General features: G+C 38.9%; 2 protein-coding genes and 1 pseudogene across 7 annotated transcripts; all 3 read right to left on the reverse strand.

Moving 5' to 3' along the window:
* Nucleotides 1-65: 65 nt before the first annotated feature.
* LOC122082526 (WRKY transcription factor 22-like) lies at nt 66-1,873 on the reverse strand. The gene is made up of 3 exons (XM_042650147.1): nt 1,208-1,873; nt 956-1,069; nt 66-859 (listed from the first exon to the last, which is right to left on the reverse strand). Exons 1-3 carry the CDS (start codon nt 1,684-1,686, stop codon nt 325-327), a joined length of 1,128 nt encoding a protein of 375 aa, XP_042506081.1. The 5' UTR covers nt 1,687-1,873; the 3' UTR covers nt 66-324.
* A 3,793-nt stretch (nt 1,874-5,666) lies between these two features.
* LOC122082703 lies at nt 5,667-11,365 on the reverse strand (annotated as a pseudogene).
* Nucleotides 11,366-13,084: 1,719 nt separating this feature from the next.
* On the reverse strand, nt 13,085-26,889 carry LOC122082507 (exocyst complex component SEC10b-like). 6 transcript variants are annotated; one of them, XM_042650124.1, is made up of 25 exons: nt 26,685-26,887; nt 25,843-25,938; nt 25,443-25,700; nt 25,290-25,364; nt 24,700-24,801; nt 24,486-24,536; nt 24,277-24,382; nt 22,953-23,072; nt 22,775-22,866; nt 21,333-21,501; nt 21,175-21,251; nt 20,958-21,056; nt 20,736-20,826; nt 20,264-20,349; nt 19,990-20,163; nt 18,512-18,565; nt 18,280-18,411; nt 18,037-18,132; nt 17,790-17,936; nt 17,451-17,548; nt 17,289-17,373; nt 16,559-16,617; nt 13,725-13,823; nt 13,522-13,605; nt 13,085-13,426 (listed from the first exon to the last, which is right to left on the reverse strand). In XM_042650124.1, the coding sequence occupies exons 2-25, from the start codon at nt 25,936-25,938 to the stop codon at nt 13,348-13,350; spliced, it is 2,529 nt and encodes an 842-aa protein (XP_042506058.1). In that variant the 5' UTR covers nt 26,685-26,887; the 3' UTR covers nt 13,085-13,347. The 6 variants fall into 6 exon arrangements, 4 of the variants coding, with proteins under 4 accessions (XP_042506058.1, XP_042506056.1, XP_042506057.1 ...); XM_042650122.1 differs by having other exon boundaries at nt 18,238-18,411; XM_042650123.1 differs by lacking the exon at nt 26,685-26,887 and adding an exon at nt 26,227-26,659 and having other exon boundaries at nt 18,238-18,411.
* Between the last annotated feature and the right edge of the window lie 1,106 nt (nt 26,890-27,995).

The following is a 27,995-nucleotide window of genomic DNA, read 5'->3' on the forward strand; positions in this document are numbered from 1 at the left end:
TTTTTTTTTTTTAATTTTAATTAACAATTTAAAGACTAAAAACAAACAAAAATAGCAAAGAAAAATGATCTATGGAAGTATCTTCGTTGACCTTTGGTATGATTTTACATTTTACAGTGGATCTTGACTGCTAATTCATCATAATGAGCTTGGGATCACTCTTCTATGCTCTTTGTAATGGTGGGTGTTTTATAAAACAAGTCTGGAATTCTTGGTGAGGACTAGAAAGCGACGAGAACAGAGATTCTCTCACTGGGGGGCAAAAAGAAAAAAATATGGAAAGTTTATCAGTATCCAATGTCGGTGGGCGATTATTCCGGCGTTTCAGCTGCCACCAGCGGCGGTGGTGGCGTTATGAGAGAGCCAATGAGGCGGAAAAGTTGAAGGAAGGTGGTCAGAAAAGCAATCATCCAAGGTGTCGCCGCTGGTTGTTCCGGTGAGTTCATCGAGACCCGCGAAGAAATCGTCTCCCATGTCGGGGATAAAAAGATCGCCGTCTTCTTCGTTGTCCTCAATCATTTCTTCCTCTTCATCTTCCCTGCTCTCTTGCTTGAACTGTTGAAGAAGCTCGTCTTCCATGGTGGCAGTACTTAAAGGGGTTGTCGGAGAGAGACCGGTCGTTGATGCAGGGGAAGAACACGAAGGTTTGTTGGTGGGTGTTCCGGGTTCATCACCAGTGGATCGCTGAGGTGTAGGAAACTTGTGGCGAGTACTGCCGGCAAGGGAGTTCCGGTGGGTAGGAACTGGGTGGTTGTGCTCGTTTGTGTAGGTGATAATCATTATTCCTGGATCTGAGCGGCTCCGCTCAACTTGTTTTCTGGCTAAGCACCCTTTTGAGCTGCTACATCTGTAGTAACCCCTGTTGTGTTGAACAAGAAAAGATTGATCTAATAAGAGAAGATACAAATTTACAGAGCAAGTAAAAGAGATTGAACATTGAAGAAGCGAGATCTACCTAGGGTAAGGAGATCCTTTGATGGGTTTCTGGCCATATTTACGCCAAGCCCACATATCCGAAGATTGACCTTCGGCAGGTACCTGGCAAACCACCTTCTTCTGCTGATTCTTCCTGTAAACAGAAAGTGAAAATGGAAGCTATTAGGAGATAAAACAAAAAGGGGAAGGAAATTTAGGAAATGGGGGCATCTGGTAAGATACGGAAGGATCTAAATAGGATAAACACACACCGAAACGGAGAAAAACGAACCTTCTTTTCGATCGAGGGGTCTGAGAATGACTTGTAGTAGTGGTCGCAGCGGCAGCGGCAGCTGCGGTAGGCACTGTTAGACACTGCGGAGATTGCTTTTGTTGCTGTTGTGGTTTACTTTGTTGTTGTTGTTGTTGCTGCAGCGGATCTTTGAATCCTCCATGGGCGAGAAGGGATGAAGTGGAGATGCCATGTGCGGAGAGAGGTTCGAATTTGGGGAAAAAAGGCTTATAGAGTGCTTCTAAATCCCCAAGAGGCGTCCGGGTCTCAAGATTGGGGAAACAGAGGAGTTGGTGGTCATCTTGGTACAGATTCATAGGAGGAGGCAAGCAAGAGGAAGAGTAAGAAGTCTCTTCCATAGAGATGGCGGCACTGGTGGTTGGGGCGACGGTTGTTATGGTGGTCATGGCGGTGGCCATGGTGGTAGCGTTGGTGTAACATCCTCTCACCACCGCTTGCAGATCCCAGTCATCGCCCATGTCGAGAAATTTACGGAGCTCTTCTCTGCTTGGAACTCACACAGACTGTCCTCGCGATGATTGCCACCCTCCTCCTGCTACTCCCGTTTGGGCAGGGAAGAGAGAAGAGGGGAGAGAGAGAGAGAGAGAGACAGAGAGAGAGAGAGAAGGGGAACAAAGGACAGCGCTGACTTTACAAGGGAAGAGAGTTAACAGATCGATGAGAGGAAAAGCAAGCTCCGTTTTATTATTTATAAATGGCTGAAAGGATAGAGAGAGCGAGAGAGAGAGAGAGAGGGGGAGAATTGTTATCCCTCTCTCGAAACTGCTTTTGCTTTTTCATTGACTTTTACATTTGTCAACGAGGGGACAAATGGGTTTCGTTCGTTAAAATCATAATAAGTCCACGCGCTCTAATCACCACTACAGGCGGACCGAATCAACAAAGCAGCATTCGTCGGCAGGGCCCAATGATTCTGTGACTGAGTCGACTCGAGTAGGCAAGTTGGAAACTCAAAAATTATTATAAAAATCTTAAAATCGTTATCCGACGTGCGCGTGTGAAAGGGGTTTCAGTTTAGGAAGGAAGGGGTCCTGTGTCCTATCAGACTATGGGCTATGACGAGTAGTAGTAGGGTGTTTGAGCGTGTAGGGTTTAGGGAGTAGGGACCACCATCCAAACCCTTCAACTTGCATTTCCATTCCATCATCTATCCGGTGGGGGACTGGGTGAACGTGTGATGAGAAACGGACGGTTGGCACACTTCACTTCACTTCCTCCTCATAATACTCGTGGTGATGCGGTGAAGTCCATGGGAGTTCTCCTCAACGAAACGCGTGCGAACGATGAGGCGGGGAGTAAAGCCAGGTGTCAGATGAATACAGAAACCGAAGCGTTAATTTTTGGGGTGGGCCCCATGGGGAATGAGAGATCTGCCCCCTCCGGAAGCGGGGAGACAGCTTTGCGGTGTCTGTGGACCCCATTCCAATAAATGAGGGACAGTCATAAAATATACAAGCCGTCAGATCAGAATCCATGTCTTATTGGACGGTCACGTGCACCATACTTCTTGGTCCTCTTGGAGGTAGAAGAAGAAGGGAAGGGGGGGAGAGAGACAGAGGGAGGGTGGTTGAGGAACCCTTGAGTGGTGGGGCCCACATGTTGGGTGTTTGCTGTACCAGTGCAATTTAAAAAAAGCGCGAGAGTACCGTGCTGTCGAGCTGTCAAAATGCAATCGTATCGAGATGGATCAAATCCAACGGATAAGAATTGTATAGCACGCATTCACGTGATCTTTTGTAATAACTAATCCCTGTCCGACACGTAGTTCTTCGCTTATGTGGCTAAATCAGAAAGGAAATATCCTGACACGTGATTGATTCCCGTCATAAAAATAGAGTAAACCCTGCCCGTGCATTTTTGGTCATTTCGTACGTATAATACCACAAGGTATAGGTATAACCGTACAACTAATAATAACACGTGGCGTACGTACTGAAATTATAATATCTCATGTTTCAGTTGTTAAAATAATAACAAAAATAAAAAAAGTGCGCGATAGTTTTGAGTTGGTGCTCTTACTGGTCTTGCCCCAGGTGGAAAGAAGGATTTTAAGGGGCAAATTCGGGATCCGGATTGGTCCAGTTGATTTTGGTCTAATTTTAATTTAAATCATTTTTGTAATTGATCAAGTTTTGATCTAATCTTAAAAATGCAGTACAGATCGATTGCGGACTTGGATCCTCTCAAGTGCACCATCTGAATAGACCAAACAAATCCTGAGTTTTAAAATCGTGATGGATGGTTAGCAGAATGATCAAGACCGTTTGATCTGTAGAATCAGAAGCAAGATGGATCCTTGGAGTATTCCCATCTTAGGATTAAAAGTGGTCAATCTGATACGTACTGATATCTCCAGTGGACCGGCCTAGCAGCTCGAAGGCTGGTCCCCTGTTAATACATAGTGGCGTGCAACACATGTTGCGGAGGAATGAGAGTTGGGACCGGCAATTGGATGGGTCCCACCTTAGATACTGCTAATGACCACGTCAACAATGTTGGATGATCTTAACCGTCTGTCCCTAATAGGCATCTTTGGGTGCAGGATACGGAGACTCAAGGAAGAACCTCATCCAATCAAGTTCTTTTTTTGCCCTTATTCTCTATGCATGAGACACTTGTCACGTTTTCAAACTAGGAACCAGCCCTCCCTCTCATATTATGGTAAAAAAAAATCTTTTAAGCTGATTACATATCATGATATAAACACTGGAATGAAAACAAGGTTATAGGTATTGGTATCGGTATTAGTGTTCGTATTGGTCTTGGCTGATATTTATATGATAATGAATTATATCCAATGGAGATATTTATTGTAAATTCGAAAAATGAAAATTTTTAATTGATATTGATATCTATTGGCTTGTATGCCGATATGATACCGATAGTTAAAAGCATGATTAGAAAGGAGAAGAAACATGAACATAGGAAGTGAAAGATGATTGAAATTAAGCAGAAAGGTGAGAGAAGCCAATAAGCCACATATGGTAGTGGCAAATGTTATAATGGAAGTAACGACCAACTCACCTTGTTGATTGTTGTTCTTACTTTAATAGAGATAAAAGTAGAGAGGGAGAGAAGGATAGAAAAAACACCTAGACTTGCCACTCCTTAAAAGATTCAAAGGGCTTGAGCTTAGTAGGGATCACTAGCAGAGTGGCAGGGTTTCAAGAATCAATGAATCAAATCGAGGATTACCCAATTCAAATCAGGATTGACAGTTATCAATTCTGATTTTTGATGATTCAAATGAAATTTTGGATAAAAACATCAAAATCCTCGGAATATTTTTCAGATGGATCTGTCGATTTTTTTGGGTCTTTCAGACAGATTCAGATCCAAATTGGATTGGAATCAGCATTAAACACCAATGACAATTTCTGCACTTTTTTAAGGGTTTTTTTTTTTTTTTTTTGGGGCATTTGGATGAGTCCTGATACCCTGATCTAACTACTCAATCTTCAGAGACTATCTTTTCTCCATCTGTTAATCTACTTACATACCTGCTATCATTTACTATCCAAATCATGTAGAGAGAGGAGAGAGAGAGAGAGAGAGAGAGAGAGAGAGAGAGAGAGAGAGAGAGAGAGAGCAGGCCCCCACCACTTGCGTTAGAACTGAGAACTCACTAGTTCGAACCCCTTTCTTTCACTTTTGGAACTTTAGGAACTATAAGTAGCAAAACAGCCACCTCCTGCATTTTGGACCTTCAATTGTGCTCTTACCATCATTACATTAGGTTATGGTGGCATTTCAACCACAACACTACTACACTTCCAGTATTCTGAAAAGATGAATTAAAAAGAAGAAACAGTAGCACAATTCTGGTCCTACAACACGTCATGTGTAACCATTATTGAGCCAAAGCCATGTGGAGCGTTCTTGCCACTCATATGAATCCATCTGAACCTACCGACGGTTTGATATATCATCCCCTTAATTGATCACATGTCATTTATATATTCCCTCACATAAAACTGATAAATGATAGAAAGAAGAGGCAGGGAACATTCGCCCACGATGAAGGGAGAATCTCCCAATCCATGAGTTCTAATGGTTGGACGGAACTCCTCCAATGATGCCAATGGACTTTGTATAATGGCGAGGTAAAGGGAATAATGACACCCCATTGGCTTGATTATCTTAATCCACAGTGGAGAAAAACTTTCTCTATAAATTAATGAATTGACCATATATATATATATATATATATATATCACTTTTATACGAATCGACATTCATCAAAACTCCTCCCTTTTTATCGTGTATGATATTATAAAAAGCAACGTGTCAATCTCCCTCCATTTTTAACAAATAGGACCATTAGGCCGCCCAGTCGTCCATCCTTCCTCCTTTCCAATGGAGCTGGTCCCATTTGTAAATAGCTTTCTAGCCCTTTGTGCTGTTTGATTACTAAATTGGCTCAATAGAAGACTGCACATCGTGCACAGCACCCAACCTGCTTTCTTCCTTCACTAAATATTTAGTTTCTTCCCCCCCATTAACAGTTACATAGCAATGCCACACTATCAGGGGAAGATCAGCAAGAGCTGGATCGATCTTTGCAGCCACTGAATTGACTTCCCTTTCTAACACTGATTGGGCAATCTAGAATAGTAGATACAAGCCAGTATCATAATCCTGAATACTAGCATTCTCCTCCTACCAAAATTTACAATGGAATGAATCATTCCTAACATTACATTTTTGACAAAACTAAACAATGTGTGTCAATTGTTTCCCCCATGTAGCCATTTCCCGGAGCCCGTCTTAGCCATGCCATAGTAATCACCAACATTTGCCACGAACAGGGGATCTCTATCATCATTTCTTAGTTCACTGCTAAACGAACCACTACTCTTCTGACCTGTCTGCTCCAACTCACGTGTCAGGTCCTCCATTGTCCGCTTCAAGTTGGCTTTACTCATTTGCCCTGCCTCTCCCCCCATTGAGATCCCAACCATTGTGATCTTCGGAAGAAGAGGATTCAGCAGAGGTTCTTGCTTAATGCATTCCCTACTTTGTGTAAAAAAAAAAAATTAGCAAAAGAAAAGTCCCAGTGATGAACATAACAAGGTATATCTGGACAACAAAATATCTGGTCCGCACCTTGAATCTGTTTTCATCTGGTTATCTGGCATTTGCTCTTGTTTTGACCATGGATTCACTAACCCAAAAGGAAACCTAAAATTCTTATGCCTAATATGCTCGCCACGATTGCCCAGGGTATTCTCACTTCTATTGAGTTCTGAACTGCTAAGCTGCCATTCCTGCCTATGACTACCATTCTCTGCTCTTGGATTAGCAACAGCAGCTGTGGAGTCTGTTGCCCTCAAAAAAGAAGCTGCGCTCCTGCAGCCAGCCATTTTCCTCATGAACATCGATAAGCAAGGAATGAAACAAGTTTTGCTTTGCAGGTTCACCTCTTGAACATGCAGATCCTCAATAGTTACTGGTGAAATAAACTACTTACCATGGATGGGCCAATTTAGGGATTCTATAATAGGCCCAACGGACTCTTACACTATTGCATAATGCTGAAAATGGCTTGATGTGTACCTTTCTTCAAATGAGTCGACCATATATGGAAATTTTGGTTGAATACCGGTGGCTTTTCGTAACCACCTATTTCCCAAGAGTACTTTGTCAACAGTGTAAAGGAGCTGCATTTCAGCAGCCTTTGATACGACACTTAGAGGTATTCCAGGATGTCCCATTTCATCCAGCATTTCTTGAACCTGCCAGAAAATAATTATGAGCCTATCAAAATCAGAAAACCAATACATAAGGTGTTGCAAGAAGCAATACTGCGCTCAGGATCCTGTGTAGTTTCTACATTGTTAACTGCTAACTTGTTTCCGACAGGAACTCCAGATAATATTGATTTAGTACCTCTGGAGGTTCCCATAAGCTCTCTCCACTCTCCTCAACCACTTCTGCCAAGTTGTCATCAATCACATCTCGTCGCCATTGCATATTCTATTCTGGATTAACGTGTGGAAATGCTGGTCAACAGAATCTTCAAGGATGTTGTCTAGCATGTTTTTATCAAAGAAGTATGGTGTATACCTACCATGAAAAAGAGCTGTCAACACAAAAATGTGGAAATGCTTGTCAACAGACTCTTTGAGGAGACTACCTAGCATGTTTTCATCAAAGAAGTATGGTTTATTCCTTACATGAAAAAGAGCTGTCAAACTTTCAAATGTGGAAATGCTGGTCAACAGACTCTTCAAGCATGTTTATCCAGCAGTTCTTACCAAAGAAACATGGAGTAACTCTGTCAAAGAGAAATCTCACTTAAAATATACTCTCCCCTCCCCGTTAAAAAAAAAAAAGGCTGACATGTCAGGTATTAAAACTTTCAACTCAACTAAGCTGTTTCCCAACTAAACAGGTCATCTACATGAATCCTATTTTTCCATTCAGCCTTGTGTAAACATAATCAGGACCCAACAAGAAAATAAACTTTTGAAAAGTGGGTGAAAATTAATGTACAGCTAAAAACAAAGGGGAAATGCTAACAGGGAAGGTTAGACATTTGGATTTGGCTCCAAATTTTGACACATGGATAATCCAGATTCCAGACCATGCCCAAGAACCTTTGCCTATATCATAACCTTGATTTATCAAAAGATAGACTTCTTCATGCACAAATTGCATGAGACCAGGGATCTTTTGCTCAATGACAAAACAGCAGTTATCGGAAACGCACACTAAGATTATAAAATCTTGCATATGTTTTTATAAATAAAATGAGATTTGCACCATTATTGAGGCAGAACCAAGTAAATCTCTAAGCTCATAATAAATAAATATAACACAGGGTATAATCTAGTATGAAAAATAAGGAGGTTCCATGTGAAAGAAACTTTGGTTGTCACAGATATGAAAAGGAACCCACACATAAACAACAAAACAGCATACCACTTAATTCCATCAGATGTAGCTATTGCAATATCTAAGTTTTCTGCGGTGAAAACAGGAACACCATCGATCCTTCTTCTACTGTTCTGTTGGTTTCTTTTAAGAAGTTTATTGGCTGCCTTGACCTGCACAAGCCGAAAATCAATGCAGTGAAAGAGAAACATATAAAAAGAGTCACCTGTACCTTACCTGCTTTTCATTTGGAACAAATTCAAACATGCGAGGTTTTCCCTGCAAGGAGGAGCCAACAATGTTGAAACTAAACCAGACCACTTGAACAGAATCTATTAGACAAAGGTGAGTAAAAGGGAAGGATATAACAAGTGAGAGACATAATATGTTTTGTATTTTAAGAAATTGCAGTGTGATCATGATTAGGAAACCAAACAAATGATGATATGAAGGCCCCGTTTGCAAGAGCATTGTACACACCAAAAAGCTACAGAAAGTATTGCAAACATTGGGCTAACCACAAGGAAAATTAGGGCCATGCACAGTTAGATCACAAAGTCAGTGAGTGCTTACTAATAGCGAAAGGCTAACATCTCTCCGTCAGAAGGCGAACATCAGCTAACTTCGTGCTGTAAGACGACTGGTTGGTAATGAAAGGCAGTACTAAGTAAGCGCAACTCTACTCTATTAGGCCGAGCTACAATATTTACATCCTACACTCCAAGAGGATTAGAAAAAACAGATGGAACAAGGGTTAAAAAACAAAGGTTTCAACTAAAGTGAAGTAGTCACACTGGGTGCCAGCGCACAAGAAAGTTAAGGTAAAATATTATCCCCCACACCCCCCCCCCCCCAAAAAAAAAAAAAAAAAGAGTGGCACAAAATAAGCCTGTGAGTACTGATTAATGTATGCTGTTTATAACATTAACAGTCTACAGTATCATGATGACACTGGGACATAAAAATCTCAGTTTTGTTAAAAAGAGAATAGAAAAATTTAGAGATAACATTTTCTAAGCAATATGACATAAATTTAAATAGCACAAACAAATTAACAAGCCTAAAAGATGAGCTAATTTTCTTACTTCTCACATAAATGTAGAAGGGTATCAAATACTAGAAAAACAGAGAAGCATGAACAAGACAATAGAGCCAAACCTTGAAGTGTTCATATGCTAAATCCAGACGACAAGCACCCACAACACCAGTTGGAATGTTCAGCCGTCTAACATATGAAACTAGCAGAAAGCACTAGGTTAGAGTACAATACTATCTTGCTGTGAGAAATATATTCTGATAGTGTCATAGCGACGCAAAGAAATTATAAAACCATGACGACATTCTAGTAAGAGAGAAAACTAAAAAAAAAATAACTGTGAGGCTAACAATAGTAATTTACATTTCTAGCTGTAGATAAAGGTCAATTACATTAATTTTTTTTCCTTAACCAATGATAGTGAAGTTATAAACCCAAAAAAAAAAAAAAAATTAGAGGTTCTTGCTACTAAACTACCTGCATCGCCTAAATCCATGAAAAAGCGAAACACAGGACCATCCTTCTCATTCTTGGTAATTATAGCAAACAGCTTTTTAATCCACTCAGGTGTCCTACAATAAAAAATGAAAACAATGTTAAAAGACAAACATGAAAAAATAACAAGGGTGGAATACAATGTATCAATCGTATTGACCATATCAGTCCATCCATGCAAGGCCATGGTGCTCTCAACCTTTACTGAAATACCATTTAAATATTAACTAAATAGCTTGTTAAGGGGGGGGGGGGGAAAGAGCCATAGTGTATCCTCAAATTCCCAAGATGTGGGGCTGATTGGAGAACATCGATATTTTATGGCTACAGCAAGTCAAACAGACAGGGTACCTGGGCGGAGTAAGATACTATAAAGAAAAATTATAATGTATAATTTAGGTGCCAAAGGGAAACAAAGTAAAAGCAAGGAGTCCACTTAGATACTGCTCAACGTAAGAAGAGGAGCCATAGGTCTGGTAGCATGATAAATATGGCTTGGTGATGCCTCAGTAGAGAAAGAAACTACGACGGCAGCAATGATGCAGCAGTTTAGTAAGACGTAGGCAATTTTGAACAAGAATCTGGAACAAAAATATAGCTTGGGGACAGTATATCCTAAGTCAATTTTAATTACTTCACGAGAATAAGACATCTACATTTTGCTCGGCTTCTGCCTGGTTTAGTTGAGATATTAAACACAGGGACTGCTCGTTACCAATTAAAGTATACTGATATAAGGTACACTACAAAATGTCAAATAGCATTGTTTTGCAGTTGCCCCGAATTGGATGTCATCGTCACTTTAAATTTTATGAGTACAGTAGTCATAAGTTACACAATGCGATCAATTTTAATGAACATCAAAGAAAACAAGCGACCCAGCTCCCAACAACGAACCTATTGCAAAATCAGACTGAAAATTGAACAGAGAAGTGCATATCCTTTTATTTATTTTATATCAAGTAGGGCAAAATTATTACCAATGGAAAGTCGCAAATTTTGGCCCTGAGCAGTGATGATGGTGGATTCAATGGATCCCTTACATATATACAAACTGGAATTAGAGAATGGAAGTGCTGACCTCCTGGAAAGGAAGGGAATTTCAAGGCGAGTTGAGACGGCCATGAGGCCAGTGCCGGAGAGGTCACACATACTGAACACCTGACCCACGAAAGCAGGCCCACCATCCTTTGCGGTTGAATTGAGACCGGCGACCCTAACCGTTGAAGGGAACCCCGACGTAGGCGACGCGCCCTTGATTGCCGATGCCGATGAAGATGAAAAGGAACTGCTTTGGTCGGAAGAGGTGGAAGAAGAAGAGTAAGAAGCGGGCATATTGGAGAGAGAAGGAATTGATGGCCTCTGAGCATCGGCTAATAGGAAAGGCAAACATATGACCGATGATGAAGACGATGTAACAAAGAGAGGACCAGACGACGGTGGTGAGGTCGTCGAAGTCTTGGCGTTGCGGGTCTTGCTGCTGCTGCTGCTACTGCCGTTGTTGAGGTTGAGGTTGAGATTGAAGAGAGAGAAGAAATTGGAAGATGCAGATTGCACGAAACGAGAAAGGTTGTGGAGAGGTTGGAGATTGTTGCTGCTGTTGTTATTGTCATGGTGGATCGAGGCCATATCTGTGTTGCGCTCTCTCTCTCTCTCTCTCTCTCTCTTTCTCTCTCTCTCTCTCTGGAACTGGAACTGAGGAATTGCCCGTACCACAAAGGCTGTTTTGATTTTTCACTATTTACTTCTTTAGTACTCTTATAGTCTTATTATTATTATTTGTGAAAGCATTTTATTACTCTTAATACTCTCTTTCGTTTTATAGGTTACTCTTTTATCATGAGACCATCTCAATAGTATGGAACTCTCTAATTGACATCTTAGTAGATGTATTTAAAACTTGATATCATTTTTTTTTTTTTTTTTTGGATTTTGATCCTCTCCAACCGCATTGGGTGTTTGCCCTGTATCAGAAATTTTTTTTTCTTTTTTAATTCTCCTTATTTTATTTCTAAAAGTTCTTTAAAATAATAGGATTTCAAAATAATTTAAAAGTGATTATCAGAATGCTAATGTTAAAAGTTGAAATTGTCTCAAGTACATATATGAAATGACAATATTTAACATTATGATAAAAAAAATTGTGTTATGCTAAAATTGCAAACTATCTAGCATGGCAATTATTTAGAAAAAAAAAAAAAAAACTTGGAAAAGCAATTTTTATGAATTCCAATTTTTTGCTATGTAGATGAGGTGACATGGTAATTTTAATCCTTGATGTACAAAATTGTGCGGATTGATCATATTTTAAATTCAAAACTTAATTTAACCAATGGATTTAGCAAGGGTAAGGAAACTGTAAACTACCACCAATTAGTGGTCTAGAAAAAAGTATTAATCCATGTGGACTTTACATTTTTAAAATAGACAAATAATAATAATAATAACAAAATACATGTGTGAGGCCTACACTTTTAGTAAGAAAGCTGAAGAAAGAAGCCGCACTCAAACAATGTGCATATCTTTTCCCTATTTTCTTATTAACACTCCTTTACCTTATGTTTGGTTGTCTATGGACCAAAAAAAGAAACTTTTTTTTTTTTTTTTTGAAAAATAAAGTGAGAGAATTCTAATGTCAAATAACTTGCAATCTTGTTTTTTTCTCTTTTAGTATAACACAATCTTTTTTTTTTCAATGAGAGTAAAATTTATCATTTCAACATGTTTAAAACAATTATAGATCTTGAGAATGACATGATGAAAAATCACTTCAACTGTACACATTCTATTCTATCCCTTCTACCAGATCATCCTGTTTGCAAGTCCCTAAGGACCTCCTTCTCCTAATATCTTTGATGGATGGTTTGAGTAAAGTCATTGACCCATAGACCAGATTCAAAGTAAACAATTTCAGTTAAGTTGTATTAGTGATGGATTTTCCAGGATTCATTCTCTATGCTAGAGCCATTGGCTAGTAGTAACACCATCTACACAGATGTAAATTTTAGCTACAGTTTTTCTGTTACATGATTCTATAAAGTTTCGTAGTGATAAGTTATTGAGAAGTCAGACTTCAATCAAGATGTACCTTGAATAGCCCATCAAGGATTTTTCCCAAAAAACAGTCCATTAAGGATGCCATTCCTTGTGGAAGGGTATGTCAGTCACATGTCAATATTATGGTCCTCCACTTGGCAAATTAATCTTTGAAAAGTTATCATTTATAAGATAAGAAATATTATAGACCCCACCATAAACAACATCCTGAAATCAGATGTCCTATATTCAGTTATCAATGACACTGTGGCAGGTTAGGAGCTATAACTTCTAAAAACAAGAGCAGCCCAATGCACGAGGCTCCTGTCAGGGTCTAAAGGGGTAAATATTTGCAACCTTACCCCTTGCTTTGCAGGAGAAGTTGTTTCCAAATTTCGATCCTGTAACCAACATGTTGCAAAAGAGCTATAACTTCATATAACTATCAAATTCATAACAAATCTGCAGGTCATTTCCTTCTCATTTTTATTGAATTTTCAGTACAAGACACTCCCTTACTCGGGATTTCCCATCAGGATTAGTTTAACATAACCTTGGTTCCTCAAAGTCTTCTTCCAACCAGAACCACCAAACAGCTTGAAAGGCAGCTTTAAGAACCTCTGCGATTCCTTGTCTCCACTAATGCAAGCAGCTGAATAGCTGACACACTTCCATTTTAACTAGAACTTGCCCACAAGGAACTCAATCTTGACGCAAGCTTGGCACTCTTATAGTCTTCTCTAAGTTGAATGAACCTGGATTGAAAGCAAAACCGAAAGTTGCTTGTCAAATGAGATCACCAACAACTGCCTAATAGAAGAAGCACCAAATACTGCAAACCATGCATTACCTCTGTGCATCTTTCCGGATGCTAGGAGTTCCCTCGAACAATGTAGAGAGGCTTTCAGGTGCAACAATGAATACATTGGCCATGCTGAAAGTAAAAAAAATTAAATTCAACGCTCATTAGGTTGATATTTAATAAACATAACAAACTGACAAATGAGAATCCAACCTAGAAAAAGAAAAATTCACTGAAACTATGCCACTTACATTCCCAATAATTCAAATTTCTCATCGACTGTGGGAGCATTAAAGCTGCGTACAAACTCCCCATACTCAGTTATGTCACGCTTCAGCCGCAGTCCACCACTGCACAAAGAGAAAACACAGACAAGTAAATGAAAGAGAACATGGAGGACAATCAATAAAACCAGGGTTGTTTTTTACCTCAGATCTAAACAGTTAGAAAAAGAGGAGTTTTTTTTTTTTTTGGGGGGGTGGGGGGGGTGGTGGGGCTATGCCAATAAACGGGTCAGGACCAGCTCTACGTTGTGAAGCCACAGGCCAAGGTTCCTGGAAGTTCTTACAAGGTCTGGAATAAATCCAGTTCATGGCCCCACTTCAGTGAGTCTAAATTTTTGATATGGATGCAGATAGCACGACTTTATCTCTATTCATAGTTAATATACTTTTACTATTGCATAGAATATCACCAGCCTTCAAAGCTAATAAACCTCCTGAATCTGGTCTACACACACAAAAATATCGTATCACTTTATGTGGCCATTGATGCTGTTACATATGCATGGCTGGACCGACATGATCCAATCTGGAAACCCAGGCCAAGGAGAACCAGGTCCAAACCTGCCTTTTGGTTCAACAGGGATAAACAGGGAAGTCACCTTCGAATTGAATTGAATTTATTTTAATTAGAGTAAGTTGTTGATTGAAAGAGTTCAAGTCCGTTTCAAACTCTAATCAGATTATGATTAGGAGTAGTTCTGAGTCTTAAGTACTTCTAAACCATTGATCAGAATCCAGAGTTGAATGAATTGAACTATTGAGCTTTTAAAGAGTGTGCTGTGTGCTTGCAAACATTGCATGGATTGGGAAGAATAAATCTGGGCGACAGCTCTAGTTCTCCTCCTTCCCTCTTCCTGATCATTCTTCATCTCAGGCGTGATCTCGCTTGCCTCATTACTCTATTCTTCTCTCCTTACTCTTTATTCCTTAGTTCTTCCTATTTCCCTGTTTCTAAAACTGGCAGAACCCCTGTTGCTTCTCAGTTCAGTCTGCAAGTTTTATTCAGAACTCCATCAATCCTAAGTCAACCTGAAATTTTATACGTGTACTCCTTACCTGACAGTGACCCAACTTAGAAGGTTTGGCATCATTATCTCCCGTGTGTTGTGAGATCCGACCTTCTTAAAGGACCTTCAACTGCATCATTCGCCTGATCCGATTTCGGAGATTCAATACATTTATTTAGTTCATGTCTTGACCTGCAATTGGTGCTGCTGTGCGACTCTGAAGCAGGAACTCATCACTTTCAGATCAATTAGAGATTGCATGAGAGAGTCCTCTCAATTGATATAGGTACTGGTCTACCACAGGAAGAACTGAAGAAGAAGAACAATTATTCTTATTTACGGTCAAGACCTGATTTTCTTATATTTGTTTAAAACCCCTCCTGTTATGAATTCTTTTATTTTTCACTCCACTGCTAAGACTAGAATTCAGAAAAGCCCAGTTTCCTTGATTTAATTACTTTTGAGTCCAGATTCTCTTTGTCTCACTCAAAAGAGTCCCAAATAGTTCTGAAATTTACAAAATTGCCACTGCTACTTTATATTTGGAATTTAGCACTCTGATGGGCCCATAGAGAACAAAATTAGGGTTTTGGAACCCCTAGGTTGCAATAGTCATGGACTGGCCCTTTGTGCCCCAACAGAGACTGATGAGCAACAGGCTCATTAAGTAAGCTCAAGCCCACTGAGAATTTGAACAAACCTAAGACACTAGGGCTAGTCTGCAAGCCTAAAGTTCAAGGTCAAGCCAGGCTCAACCCACTAACAACCCTAATGGAGACTGCATTCTGTACGACTGATGGTAAGCTTCCCAGATTGCATAAACAGTAACTATGCCATACTGATAACCCAAGATACAATCATGCAAACAGAACACTCAGTCCTCCACAATATGGTAATCTAATAACTCCTAAAAAGGCCATCCATCTAGACATAACCAAAATACTAAGGTAGCAAGAGCTACCACATAGGTACATGCCGGCCGTAGTTGCCAAGGCGTAAGGAGAAGGATAAAAAAAGTAAGGCGATGCCAACAAGGTGTCTAGACGCCGCCTAGGCGACCAAGGCCCCAGTCCAAGCTGCACCGCCTGAATGCCTAGGCGAAGCTTAGAGAACCTTGATGCCGGCTGACCACTATTCTCGGATGTTGAGTCTCAAAAGTGTAATACCCCAGCCCCATTAACCTAAGTACAATATTGTCCTTTTTGGCCCATGGGCCTCAAAGCTTTAAAACACATTGTGTCATGTTAAGGAAGTTAGATGTTATCAACTAGCTTAGTAATCTCCTTCTAGGCGATGTGGGACTAAAGTTTGCACACTCTTATCGATCTCCCGAACACCCTGGTACTCGCCGTATTCTTGGTTGGGACACCTAGGCAGGTCTGGTACTTGCCATATTCTTGGTTATCACAAAAAGTTATTATGCTATTAGTTCATCCATCCCAAGATTAAGTATTTGTGACACCTAGTGCTCCTAGAAATTAGGATTAAGTGACAAATAAACAGCAACCTTTTCATTATTAAGTTGATGTTTTAAATTCGCTCCTGATTTTTTTCTCAATTTTAAATAAAACCCCTCAAAAGTTTATAAACTTTGTATATTGTGGAATTTCTTGTTGGAAAAACTAGTAAAAACGACTCAAAAGGAAATACTCATTCTTAATTAATTAATTAATTCTCTAAATGTTAAATCACTGCCAACCATCATATCAGTACACCACAATTTTACCATGGTATCTCTTATATCACCTTCAGTAAAACCAACAAATCCGGAACTAAGAGAGCAAGGTATGTTACCTGGGATTAAAAGTGAACTTCTGCCAATGATTAAGCAACCCTTTGTGCAAGCGGTTTCCCTAAAATCACAATGTTAAGCTCACCATCACCATTTCAGAAAATAAACACCATCTGATAGGTGCTAACATAAAAATGAGACAAAGCAATAAAGACAAGATAGGGAGCTTAGAACAGATTGCGGATGTAATATCCTAGCATGACATCAGAGCAGGAGCAATATAGTTTCTATCAATGAATATGAATGGATGCCAAATGCCATCACAGTTGCCCTGAACTTTTCCCCAAGTTCGCAGATCTCTTAACACAAATAAGTATCAAGTATCAATACTGAAACAATCCAACAAGATACTCATGCATGCAGTAGAGCATATGCTTAAGCCTTTGGAAGGTGTAAAAAGGCAACTACAGGAGAAAGCTAGTAATAACAAGTCCCAGGTGTTCCAAGCCAACTACAAATGCTTTTTATGCTTTTCAAAGGCATGATTAAAGCATGATGGAAGTGGCATGAGCAGCAGATACTACCCCCATGCATGGATCTTGGTGTACTGATGAAAACATACATGCTGATTTAGAAAACTAAAACACATGTACTCATGTCCAAACATGGATAAATTACCAACAGCACATTAACAGAGTTTGACCAACAGCAGGCAAGGAAGAATTCAGCATAAACCAATCCAAAAAGTGGCAGAAAAAGAAAGGAACATCAGAGAAAAAAAAGTTAATATACCAATTCTGTTAGGAAAGCTTGTTTGTTGGGACCTTCCAGGACAGTGAAAGCAGACTCAAGTACACGAGAAAGGTATGCAACAACTCTGAAAATAAGAGAAAAAGTATCAAGAGTTAATACAAAGTGGAAGTTTCTTTTCAGTTATAATACAGTTGGGCGTACCTCGTACAGGCATTTGTTGCCCGATGGTCAGGAGCAATTCCATCATCAGGCGATCGGTAATCTGTTGCCTTCTGTTCAGCAGAAAGCAATCGCTCCACCTGCACAATGATTTAGTTCGTTAAAGTAGAACAATGAGAAATCTCATGTAAGGAAGAGAAAATTAAGTAAACTAACCAACTTTGTTATAATAAATATTGCAATAGTAAGAACTTCTAAGGTAGTTCTATCCAAAGATCATCACAAATATATCGGTGCTAATAGTGCAACCTCCTGGATTATACATGTGTTGGTTATTTGCAATCCAATCTTGTCATTGCTTTAAAATTTTCACCGACAAACCTCGGCCATCACAGTTTCAATGCATTGCTGAAGCCCTTTATATGCAACAGCCTCTGCACTAGACATTGCCGTTGCCATTTCTTCACAAGAAGTCGCATGTGCACCATCCACGGGTAGTAAGAGACGAGAAAGAGAGTTTGCAAAGTACTGCAGAAAGGATCACTCATCACAGTTAGAGCTTCGAATATCCACCTATGGTCAGTCCCCCAAAAATAGCAGCATATAAAATTGTGTCTAGGAAACTTACTTGCTGGACTAAAGCTACACTGCTACCACAACGTTGCACTGCCACCATGAAGGATCTGAAACTGCTTTCACCTGCCGCCGCAGCAGCAGCTTCTGCCTACACATGATTACCAATCTATTCGTCTCATGCTTGACTTGAGAAAATTTTCAGTTTTATATAGCGGAAAAGGTATACCATGACAGCTGAAATATTTTACTATACAAGAATTGGAATTTCACAAGGCACACATGGTTGAGCAATTACAGCAGAAGCAGCTGCAGCAGCCACCCTTCTTCTACTAACACTTGTACCCAGCACAAACCTTTCCCTCAAAGCAGCAGCATCATTCAAACTCTCTCTTGCTCGCTCTAGCCCTTCTGTTATATATTGACTAACCTGGAAAAGTAATAACATGAATAAACTCCACCAGGGTGGCCTGAATGGGTAAACCTTAGCTCAATTGCAGACCAGAATGTAGAAGTAAAATCAATCATACTTGGTCAAGCAAGCAAGTGAACACTGCTTTCACATTGTTCGCAAGAGTAGTAGGCTGTGAATGACACATTAAGAATCAATTGTCATGAACATGTAAAGATGTCACGCCTAACAGGTTCTTCACAAGAATATGCACAACAGTTATAATCAGGTTGTAGGACCACATTAGGAAAAGAGCAAGCATAGTATCACAACAAACAGACAAACAACAACAAAGCCTAATCCCAACTTAATGGCATCGGCTACATGGAGCCGTGCAAGGACAAAAAGGAAATGTAAAAGGGAAAGGAAACATAACAAAACAACAAAAGCGAAGTAAAACACAGCTAGATGGGGCCCACTTCATGGATCCAAGCCCTCCAATCCACTCTATTCGAGGTCATAGTTGGGGCAAGACCTAATCTATGCACGTCTTTCCTCACAATCTTGGAGGTAAATACAATGATAGGAAACTGTTGGATGTCATAGTAGTCATGCCAGAGAAAGGCATATGACATTATTTCCACTTTCAACATCAGTGCAAGTGCCAGTTCCAGGAACCTAATCAAGGACCCTACTTGGTTAAGTTGTTAAATAATGGATCCTGTTGAGTCATGAGCTATGTTCAAGTTTTTGGTGATAACTAAACTGTGCTTATATGGAAAAAGCCTTTGATTAACTTGTATACTCTAACCCTCTTTGTAACTGTGCATGACTTTCGTCTAATGTTTTCTTGGTTGGTCAAGTCACTTTGAGATCTTGGCCCTATGGCAGAGCAAGAGGAAATTGAATGCTATATGATGGCTGGAATAAGCGCCAGACCCTCAACAAAAGAATGGATTAAGGTGTGAAGAGTATTATTCTCAGGAGACACAAGGCAGCCCTTGTGTAAGTCCACACCTATGGTTAAAAGACCATAATTGGCTGTTAGTGTTCATCACTTCTATAAGTTCACATTTGGCATCAAGTGACATTTATATTATTTGCCTTGTATAAGCGCATCTTAATTTGACTTGTTTCGGTGTCAATACAATTGGTACATATTATATCATATGCATACACACATTTGCCTGTGTGTGCTAGGTCAAACATGAATACAACTATTACAAGTGGTCTGGGTCCTTTCTATATAGAGAACAACATAAGAAAGCAACAGTTTGCATTCTCCCCCTTCTTATTTCTGATTACCAGAAGGAAGACTCAATGACCTGATCTATTAGCACAGATGGATAAAAAGGAGACCACATCAGAGGTTTGGCTTTTCAAAATGTTCACGTGTCATTATGTACTTCTAGAAACAAGAATAAAGAAATAAAAATTCTTCTAGAATGTACCGGAGGCATTGCAGACCATTTCAAACTGAAAATTGAACCCAGTAACACCACGTCAACTAGAGTTTTTAGTACGCAAAAAGAGATCTGGATTGTGATACAACTAGCCATAAATCAAACATATACATGTGGGAAACCTGTGGAAAAAAGGATGCCTGAAGACTTTTACCTGGGAAGAAAACAGAGTGCATCTAGAAATTGCCTCTTCATTCCAGTGTACAAATTCTGTCACTACAGTGACCAATATTTGCTGGTGGGAAGATGCTATCGCAGCTCCTTTTGAGCATCCGATTGAACCAGCTGAATCAATCTGCTGCTCGCTTTCAGCACACAATTCTTCCATCTGCACCGTAGTAACTAAGGTTGATATAATTCACAAACGTAAACCGAATCCACCAACCTGAACCAGACTCGCAGGATTTAGAAATAGTGATGGTGTAAACCTTAGCATGATAGAGTTGTCTCAGGGAAGCTTGCTCAAGCTCAGAATACTCATCTTTGTGAGCAAGAAACAGAGACTCTGCAAGGCCTGAATCAACATAGATATTTACTTTTAGAACATAAAGACAAGGAGCCCTAGTGCTAGAGAAATCGAGCATATAATAATTTCCTAATAAGAAAACCAAATCAAAATGTAGTTTCCTTTGGTCTTAACCGATGTCAATGCCGCTATGGTTGTAGCACTTTTAAGTATTAATTTAAATGAGATCCATTAGTTCCAAGCAAGAAGGTTTAATTCCATTTCAAATGTGAATGCAATTTTGTCCACCAAATTAGTAAACGGAACATAAAGCTAATTGTTAGCCAACCATGCAGATAATTGCACATCCATTCTCAACTGGTAATTATTAGCATATGTTAGCACCGCAAACTAGTTCTATCAGAGAAAGCCAAACAGACAAAGTATATCATTACCTTTAACATCCAAATCACCACAGCCCACAGCTTGTAAGTCTCTAGCAAGTTCTTGTGTCTTCTCATAAGCCACCGCTAGCATTCTAAGATACTGTAGCCTCACCCCAACCCACCCCAAGAAAAAAAAAAGAAAAAAAGGGAGAACATATGAAAGGAACTTCAAAGTGCACCAGCCTTGGGCGAAGCTACTAAAATTTTCTCTTTGGTATTAATTTAACTCACCAGTAGAAGTCCACCTTGTTCTACGGGAGGTAAGTTAACTAAGGATGGCTTCACTAATAGCTTGTCCAGAAGCGCCGTAACTCGCTGCTCCAAAACTCTCTGTATTCAACCATAAAATAATTGCAAAAAGTTAACTGACAAACCTTGAAATTCAAACTTCCACAGGATGCAATGAAAGTAAAAATGCTACAAACAAAAGGACTCCTTCTCTGGGTACCTGCACCAAGATAGACATGACATCATTAGGAGAAGGGAACACAGACATTACTGTTGCAGCCTCCTGTCGCACAGTATCTGCAAAACCAAACAAACCGGATTTATCAAATTCATTGGAAATCCAGCTTACTGTCAAAGATCAAGGAAGATCACGTGAACCTGTGATTTGTTTGTACAATGAAGAAAGCCCACGAGCAACATTATTAGGGCTAGCTTGTGAGCCCTGATCTCCAAGAACCAACCTCGTGTCTGCATTCATTACTTCCACATCAATAAACATTGGTTGAGTTGCAACATAATGTTGCATGGCACTTGTACCCCGGTTGAACTGCACTGTCCAAAAAGAAGGGGAAAGAGAAGAGTTGATAAATGATACATGATAAATATAAGGCTCTTCTCTCTTTATCAGATTTGTCCTTTGAAGCATAGTTGCATAGATGGAATTCCACAATAGCACATAATATCTTAGTGACATAAAAATGCAGAAGTTAATCAAAAAGGAAAAAATCTCAGGACGATGTTACCCATGGAATAAAAAATAGTGGACAAAGTGGAAAAATCCTTCTGGATTTCCATTTGATTAATGTACAATTAGAATGAAGGAGGAAGTCCTACAGAACATTTATAAGACCAGGCATTCTGACTGCCAAGCAGTTGCAGGCAGGACAGACCAATAAATAATAAATCTGCAGGTGCTACGAGGATTTTGAGACAGATGAGTAGCAAGACTAGAGCGGATAGAATAAAGATAGGGTGAGGTCAGTTGATTTGGTTTGTTTGTGTGTAATGAATGCAATTCTTAAGGGCAAATTATGGAAAATAAAGAGACATTAGACGTTGAGTGATGACCTTTTTCTTCTGATGGTATTAAAAATGGGTGTAGAGACTAGAAAGCATGGTTCAAGGTATTGCGAAATTTTGGGTTCCCAAGGTCTTGAATCGAAGTGGCGTGCAATGTCTTATGAACAGTTTTGCCGAAATTTCTGTCAAAATTGTTCCAAAACTATGTTATAAATTCAATGTTCGCAAGAAATGGGTCAAAATTTCAACCCATTTTGTGAGTTCTACCTGGTTTCAACAGAAAACCTTGAAAACTCCATTCTTTTCTTGCTCTTTTGGCCAAATCACTGCCGTACAAACTTGGAACCAATGCTTGGGCAGAAACCATGTGTGATCCAGGATATATGAAATGGTTTATAGTTTGATATTGAATCATTCCTATACATATTTAAGTTTTTTTACTTGAATTATGTGTTCTAGTACTAAACGATGTGTGGAATAGCCCATATTAGAGAATATATACAGCGTACATTACCGACCTAGGGTTTTGAAGACTAACTACCATTTTGGGTCTGATTTTTTAAAATCTAAAGGTTCCACTATGTTTTAGAGGGCCTAAAATAGGGTGTCTTACAAGTTTTCAGGACCTAACTTGGCTATCTGACCCCGAAGCCAACCATCAAAGCTTGGAAAAAAAGAGTACATGTTTCAACCAAAATTTCGGTTTAACCTCAAACCTTGCTTGAGAGTTACTATTTAAGAAGAATCCCTCCCCACTATATTAAATGGTACAACGAGCTATAAAATCCTTCATAAATAACCTGAGACAAGATTTTAGCACATTCTGCCATTGTCAATAGTTCCCTCCTTTGTGAAGCCGCATCAAACCGAGCCAACAGTCTATTCTCCAATTCTGAGAAAGAAAAACAGAAAAACACAGCATGAAATATTATTCTTGCAAAAGAGAGAACAAAAGAGAAAGATAAATGATCACTGCACCATTGCAATAGTCCTGAAGATTTGCAACTGCAACATCTAGACCCCTGCTTGCTGTTGCATTTCCCACTAATGATGGTACAGCTATGCCCTGTCTTCCAATATCTTCTTCAGCAAATGACCCTAAGATGAAATGTCACAGTAGAGTAGTTTATATTTGCACTTCTTAACTTTGTGAAAAATGAAACTAAGGGAGAAACATCTGAGGGAGATACTGTACTATATATGGATGATAACAGTTTGAGGTTCAGCCATTTATGGGAAGTTCTTGTTGATATACATTGTTGTTGCCCTTACTTAACAACTCGAGCCTTTGGATAAGCGGTTGTAACATGGTATCAGAGTCAGGAGGACAGGTGTTTGACCCCTGGTAAGTGCGAGGGGTTTGGGTTGTGCGTTGTTGTGACCCTACAACATGTACCCTTAGTGTCACATGATGTTGTCACATGCAAAGCCGTTTGTGTGTGAGCTTGCGTTTTCCGGGGGTTGTTGGCACACATTGTTGTTGCCCTTACTTGACAGCACAAGCATTTGGGATAAGTGGTTGTAACAGTTGAAAGAAATTTCTCCTTACACATTTTTATACATAGCAGTTCTTTCTGACATGCTTAGCATTGTTCAATGCCTAAATTTATTCAAGATAATATATTAAATTCTTTGACAAAGAGGAAGGCCCTTTCATAACTTCTTGTCTTCCCCCCCCCCCCTTTCTTTTTCTTCATTTATTGGTAATTTTCAAACTAATTGGTCATAGGAAACAAGAGGAAACATCACCACAAAACCATAGGGTAACCACAAGATAAGCCAACAAAAATATAGCGGAAGCCCTTTGGAGATGGATCACCCACCACACAATGAAGACCTTTAGAAACCACTTCTGCAAGAGAATTGGGAGGATGATTGACCAACCGATCTTTCAAATGAGATGAAATGCCCTTTCTAGAGGCCAAGACGTGAGCCTCTCTTATGAGATATTAAAATTACAGATTCTTGAATCTCATTCACCTCTAAACAGTCAACACCTAAGTTGTTAGCAAACCTGAGGACCAGGGGGGAATAGTCGTAGGCCCATAGCCTTAGCTGAACACTAAGGTGCCAACTACACCCTCCTTGCTCCTTTTCTTTTTCTCTCCAAAAAGTTTCCATTTTTAAGGAAAAATAATGCTTGGAATTGTTAATAATCAAAGTTAAATGTTCATTATACACTGTTTTAGCTTAAACAAGAAGAAGAGAGTCTATTCATCTTACAATATTGATTAATCATGTTTCTTCAAAGACTTAGAAATCAATATAAATTCTCTGTGTCAAGAAACTGATGTCAGCTTACGCAATTTCTGTGCAACTGCAGCAGCCTCAGCAACACGACTATCATCCGAAAATAGAGGTGAAATTTCCATTAGGTCACCAGGGCCTCTATTGAACTCCATTAAGTACTGCAGCAATCATACTAACAAGGTGGTGTTAAAGAATTAATTAATCAAAGGACAGCATACATTGACTAGGACATGAAAAAGCCTCAAATATCATAAGAAATACCTTTATGAGCTCTATCGTTTGACTAGCAGTTTCCCTCTGAGAATCTGTACTCTGACAAGCAAGAATGAAATTTCTTACACAATCAGGTGCCACAAAATCTAATGGAAGTAATAAATAGAAAATTAGAAACCGTATACTTATCCTTAACAACAGAGTGCAGAATGGGTCAGAAAAGCCAGTCATGAGCATTACTAGCTATAGACGTGCATTTTACCTGCAGATGATCTCCGATCTTTGCAGCAGTCTGTCCAACACTAGATATGCGTGAATCCAGCCGGGCAAAGCTATCAAATAGGCCATCTACACCTTTCTCCAGCTGAAATAAATAAGAGAAAATTGAAAATTAAATGCAGTTTGTACTGTTTAATTAGATTCAAAAAAGTGGATGCATATTGAAGGGCCTCCACAAATATAGAATTGCCAAAATTGAAGGTAAGCGGAAATTGTGGGCTGGCCCTACAAATGAAAAAAAAGTCAGAAAGTAAAAAAGAACAGACTGTGAATCCAGTAAAGGTAAGAGAAAAGAGAGAATTATCTCATTTTCAATAAGTCACCCACACAGACAATCATGCTTTGATGGTGATTGGTGGAAGCCGTAGAAGGTATTGATTTTGATCAAGGTTTAAGGCTTTCTTCTGCCACAATAGACTACAATAATTTGAACTATGCAAACTTTGAGCTCCTTTGATGGTTATGTAAGCCCCTCATTCCCTCTGATTGGGCCATCCTCATGCAGTCTAAGTGATATGCAGACAATGATAAATAACATATAATCCTGTTCTGATGTATTCTCACTGAACCAACCTTGCAGAGTGTCTTGCGATGCTTGGAATCTTGAACGGAAAGCTCCTTCTTCAGATTATACAGATTTGCATCCACCTTCCACCAAAAACAGATAAAGAGAGAACCTCAATATAAAACCTACATACAGTCCATCAGCTTCATTCACAAGGATACCTTCTGTTGGAGATCAACCAACTCCTTGCAAGAATCCTTGAATAGAAATAAGAGAGCATCAACTTCTGGAAATAATGGAGTGGAAACTCCCTCTGCTGACTTGGCAACATCAGATGGAACTCGCATGTGCCCATTGGGTATAACATCATTGCCACCAAGGCTGCCATGGCCTTCCGAAGAATCTGTCTCTTCTTCTTGGAATGAAGGGAGGAGTTTGTTTACCAAGCTTCCAAATAATGCATCAAAAGAGAAGTCACCCTACAAAACAGAGTAATTTTTAGTCCATTTCCCTTAGAAAAAGTTAATGACCAAAGACAAACTACAGGCAATACTGAAATGCCAATTCCTATGTCATGTTCTCGAAGCTATAAAAATTTTATTTTTGAAGTTCAAATTTTACCTTAAAGTAATCCACGTCCAGTATAAGTGGAAGTGAGCCAACAGAAGATGATTTTGTAACTCTCTCACTCTTTGTTCCATCTCTACTCTCTTTCATCTAAATTAGGAGACCCAAAAGTTAACATTGACTAATACTTGCAACTAAAAACAAACATGATAGAACGTGTGAGCAGCAATCAAAATATCAATCAATGAGCAAAAAATGCCATATAAAATCAAACTACAAGATCTCACGTTTTCCAGTGGAAACAGAACTCTCGGAAACATGACTGTCTTTCATTCAAGTGTTTTCCAGAAAAGCAAATCAAATAATTTTCCAAGTGATTAGTTCATGTATGTTTTTAGTTGCCCAACAAGAACGAATTCATAGTGTGAACATAATTACCTCAAGTTGAATTAGCAGGATGAGAAGTTGACAGGTCTCACACTCTCATTTGTACGAGAAATATTGATTCCTAGAGTCTCAATGAATGCCCTAACCCCGCTACAAATTCCATGAATACTCCTCAATGATAAGACCCTATAACATCATCGATGCTTAAACTTGAAAAAGAAAAGAAAACTGAGAATCTGAGGTACTTCTACACGTTTTACAGTCAGAATTGGGATCAACATCTGAACAATACAATCTTTACACAACCCAATTCACGTTACAACAAAGAAGTGGAGGCAGAATTGAAAAGGAACAATTTCAAGGCAACTCGGAAGAAGATTGTTCCATCATTGATGCAAAAACAAACAATAAGGAAGGAAGAGATTTGACATGAAGGAAATCAAGGAAGTTTCAGTCTCATACTCTTAATCTCTGAAAAAAAAAGAGAAAAATAATAAATCAAAGAGTACCTCCTCGTTGGATCGAACGAGCTAGAGAGAGAAGACACTCGAATCACCTCTTCCTATATTTCCTCCTTCCGTCACTATTTTTAATGAATACTTTTCATCACACTGACACGACTACATTAAACTAGAGAGAGAAACTCTGTGTCTCTGCGAACATGCTGCTTTGCCACGATCGGAGTGAGTCAGGATATTCAGTATTGTGTCAATAGTTGTTTATTTTATATGGGATCATATAAATGATGTTCTTGTAATATACATTAATCCCAACCCCATTTGATTATTCAGAAGATAAATCGTTGACTATCTGACTTAAATTTGTTTCAAGATGCTAATTCACGTAATGTTATTTCCTCCATTATAGATACTCTCGAGGTCCTCTTGAGAAGACTTATGTCACTTACTTTTTTTCCATGCTGTATCTTAGTATGTATTGGTTTTACTAATTTTTTGAAAAAATACTCTTTTTGAATATGTGGTATTCTATGTCAAAGTCAATTTCAAACAATTGAAGAGAGAGCTACATCATCGTTTTCTCTAGAATAAACTTAGGCTACTGGGGTATTACATGAATTACGGATGGCAGCATCTAAGGGTTAGACTATCACTGAAGTTTGGATCTCATCAGAGAGTTTACTTTAGCTTATTCCAAAACCTTTAAACAATAGTTGACCATTTTATAGTTTTGGGATTTTATGGGAAATTTATGTAAGATAGGATCAAATACTTGTACAAATGTAGGGGCTCTAATTCTTCTATGTTATATTTACAAAATATGTTTGATCTAGCTAGGGTAGGACAATGTTGTCCCAGTGTCTATCTTTCTTTGTAATTTTTTTGGTTGTCATTAAAAAAAAAAAAAAATTTAACATTAATGCATATATATCCCAAGTATTATTATAAATTATAAGACATATCCTTGAATATCATCTAATACTAATTCTAGATTCATACACTCTACATGTCCAGAGTCTTACTGAACAATGTGGCTTCGTTATGATGTTGTTCATTATTGTCAACATGGTCAACACACTATCAGGATGATGTATGTTTGGCTAGTGTTGGTAGTCATTACTTTAGAAAGCATTTTTCAACAAATACATCAATTTGTAGTTCAATTTCAAAGTCTATACATTGAATATGAGTGGAAGGTGATATCATGAAAAATATAAGCCATTGGGTTAGATTAAAGTTAGTAAAATAATCATATCAATCGAAGTTTAAGGGAAAAAGATATAGTCAATTAAGTTGACATTTTGTTAAATAAGTCAATCCTTAAAAGCATTAAAAAAAAAAAAGAAATCAAAACGTGTTTCA

This window comes from Macadamia integrifolia, chromosome 6 (genome assembly GCF_013358625.1).
Source record: "Macadamia integrifolia cultivar HAES 741 chromosome 6, SCU_Mint_v3, whole genome shotgun sequence".
NCBI lineage: Eukaryota > Viridiplantae > Streptophyta > Magnoliopsida > Proteales > Proteaceae > Macadamia > Macadamia integrifolia.

Bases quoted from the DNA above. Each gene is read 5' to 3' on its own strand.
- LOC122082526 (XM_042650147.1), bottom strand. From the start codon at position 1,686: ATGGGCGATGACTGGGATCTGCAAGCGGTGGTGAGAGGATGTTACACC. The intron at 1,070-1,207 runs GTTCGTTTTTCT...TTCTGTTTACAG, and splicing joins ACCCCTCGATCGAAAAGAAG to GAAGAATCAGCAGAAGAAGG. The intron at 860-955 runs GTAGATCTCGCT...TCAACACAACAG, and splicing joins AAAGGATCTCCTTACCCTAG to GGGTTACTACAGATGTAGCA.
- LOC122082507 (XM_042650122.1), bottom strand. From the start codon at position 25,938: ATGAAAGAGAGTAGAGATGGAACAAAGAGTGAGAGAGTTACAAAATCA. The intron at 21,057-21,174 runs GTACCCAGAGAA...GGTTGAATACAG, and splicing joins TCATGTCTATCTTGGTGCAG to AGAGTTTTGGAGCAGCGAGT. The intron at 18,566-19,989 runs GTAAAAGTCTTC...TGTCATTCACAG, and splicing joins GCACTCTGTTTTCTTCCCAG to CCTACTACTCTTGCGAACAA.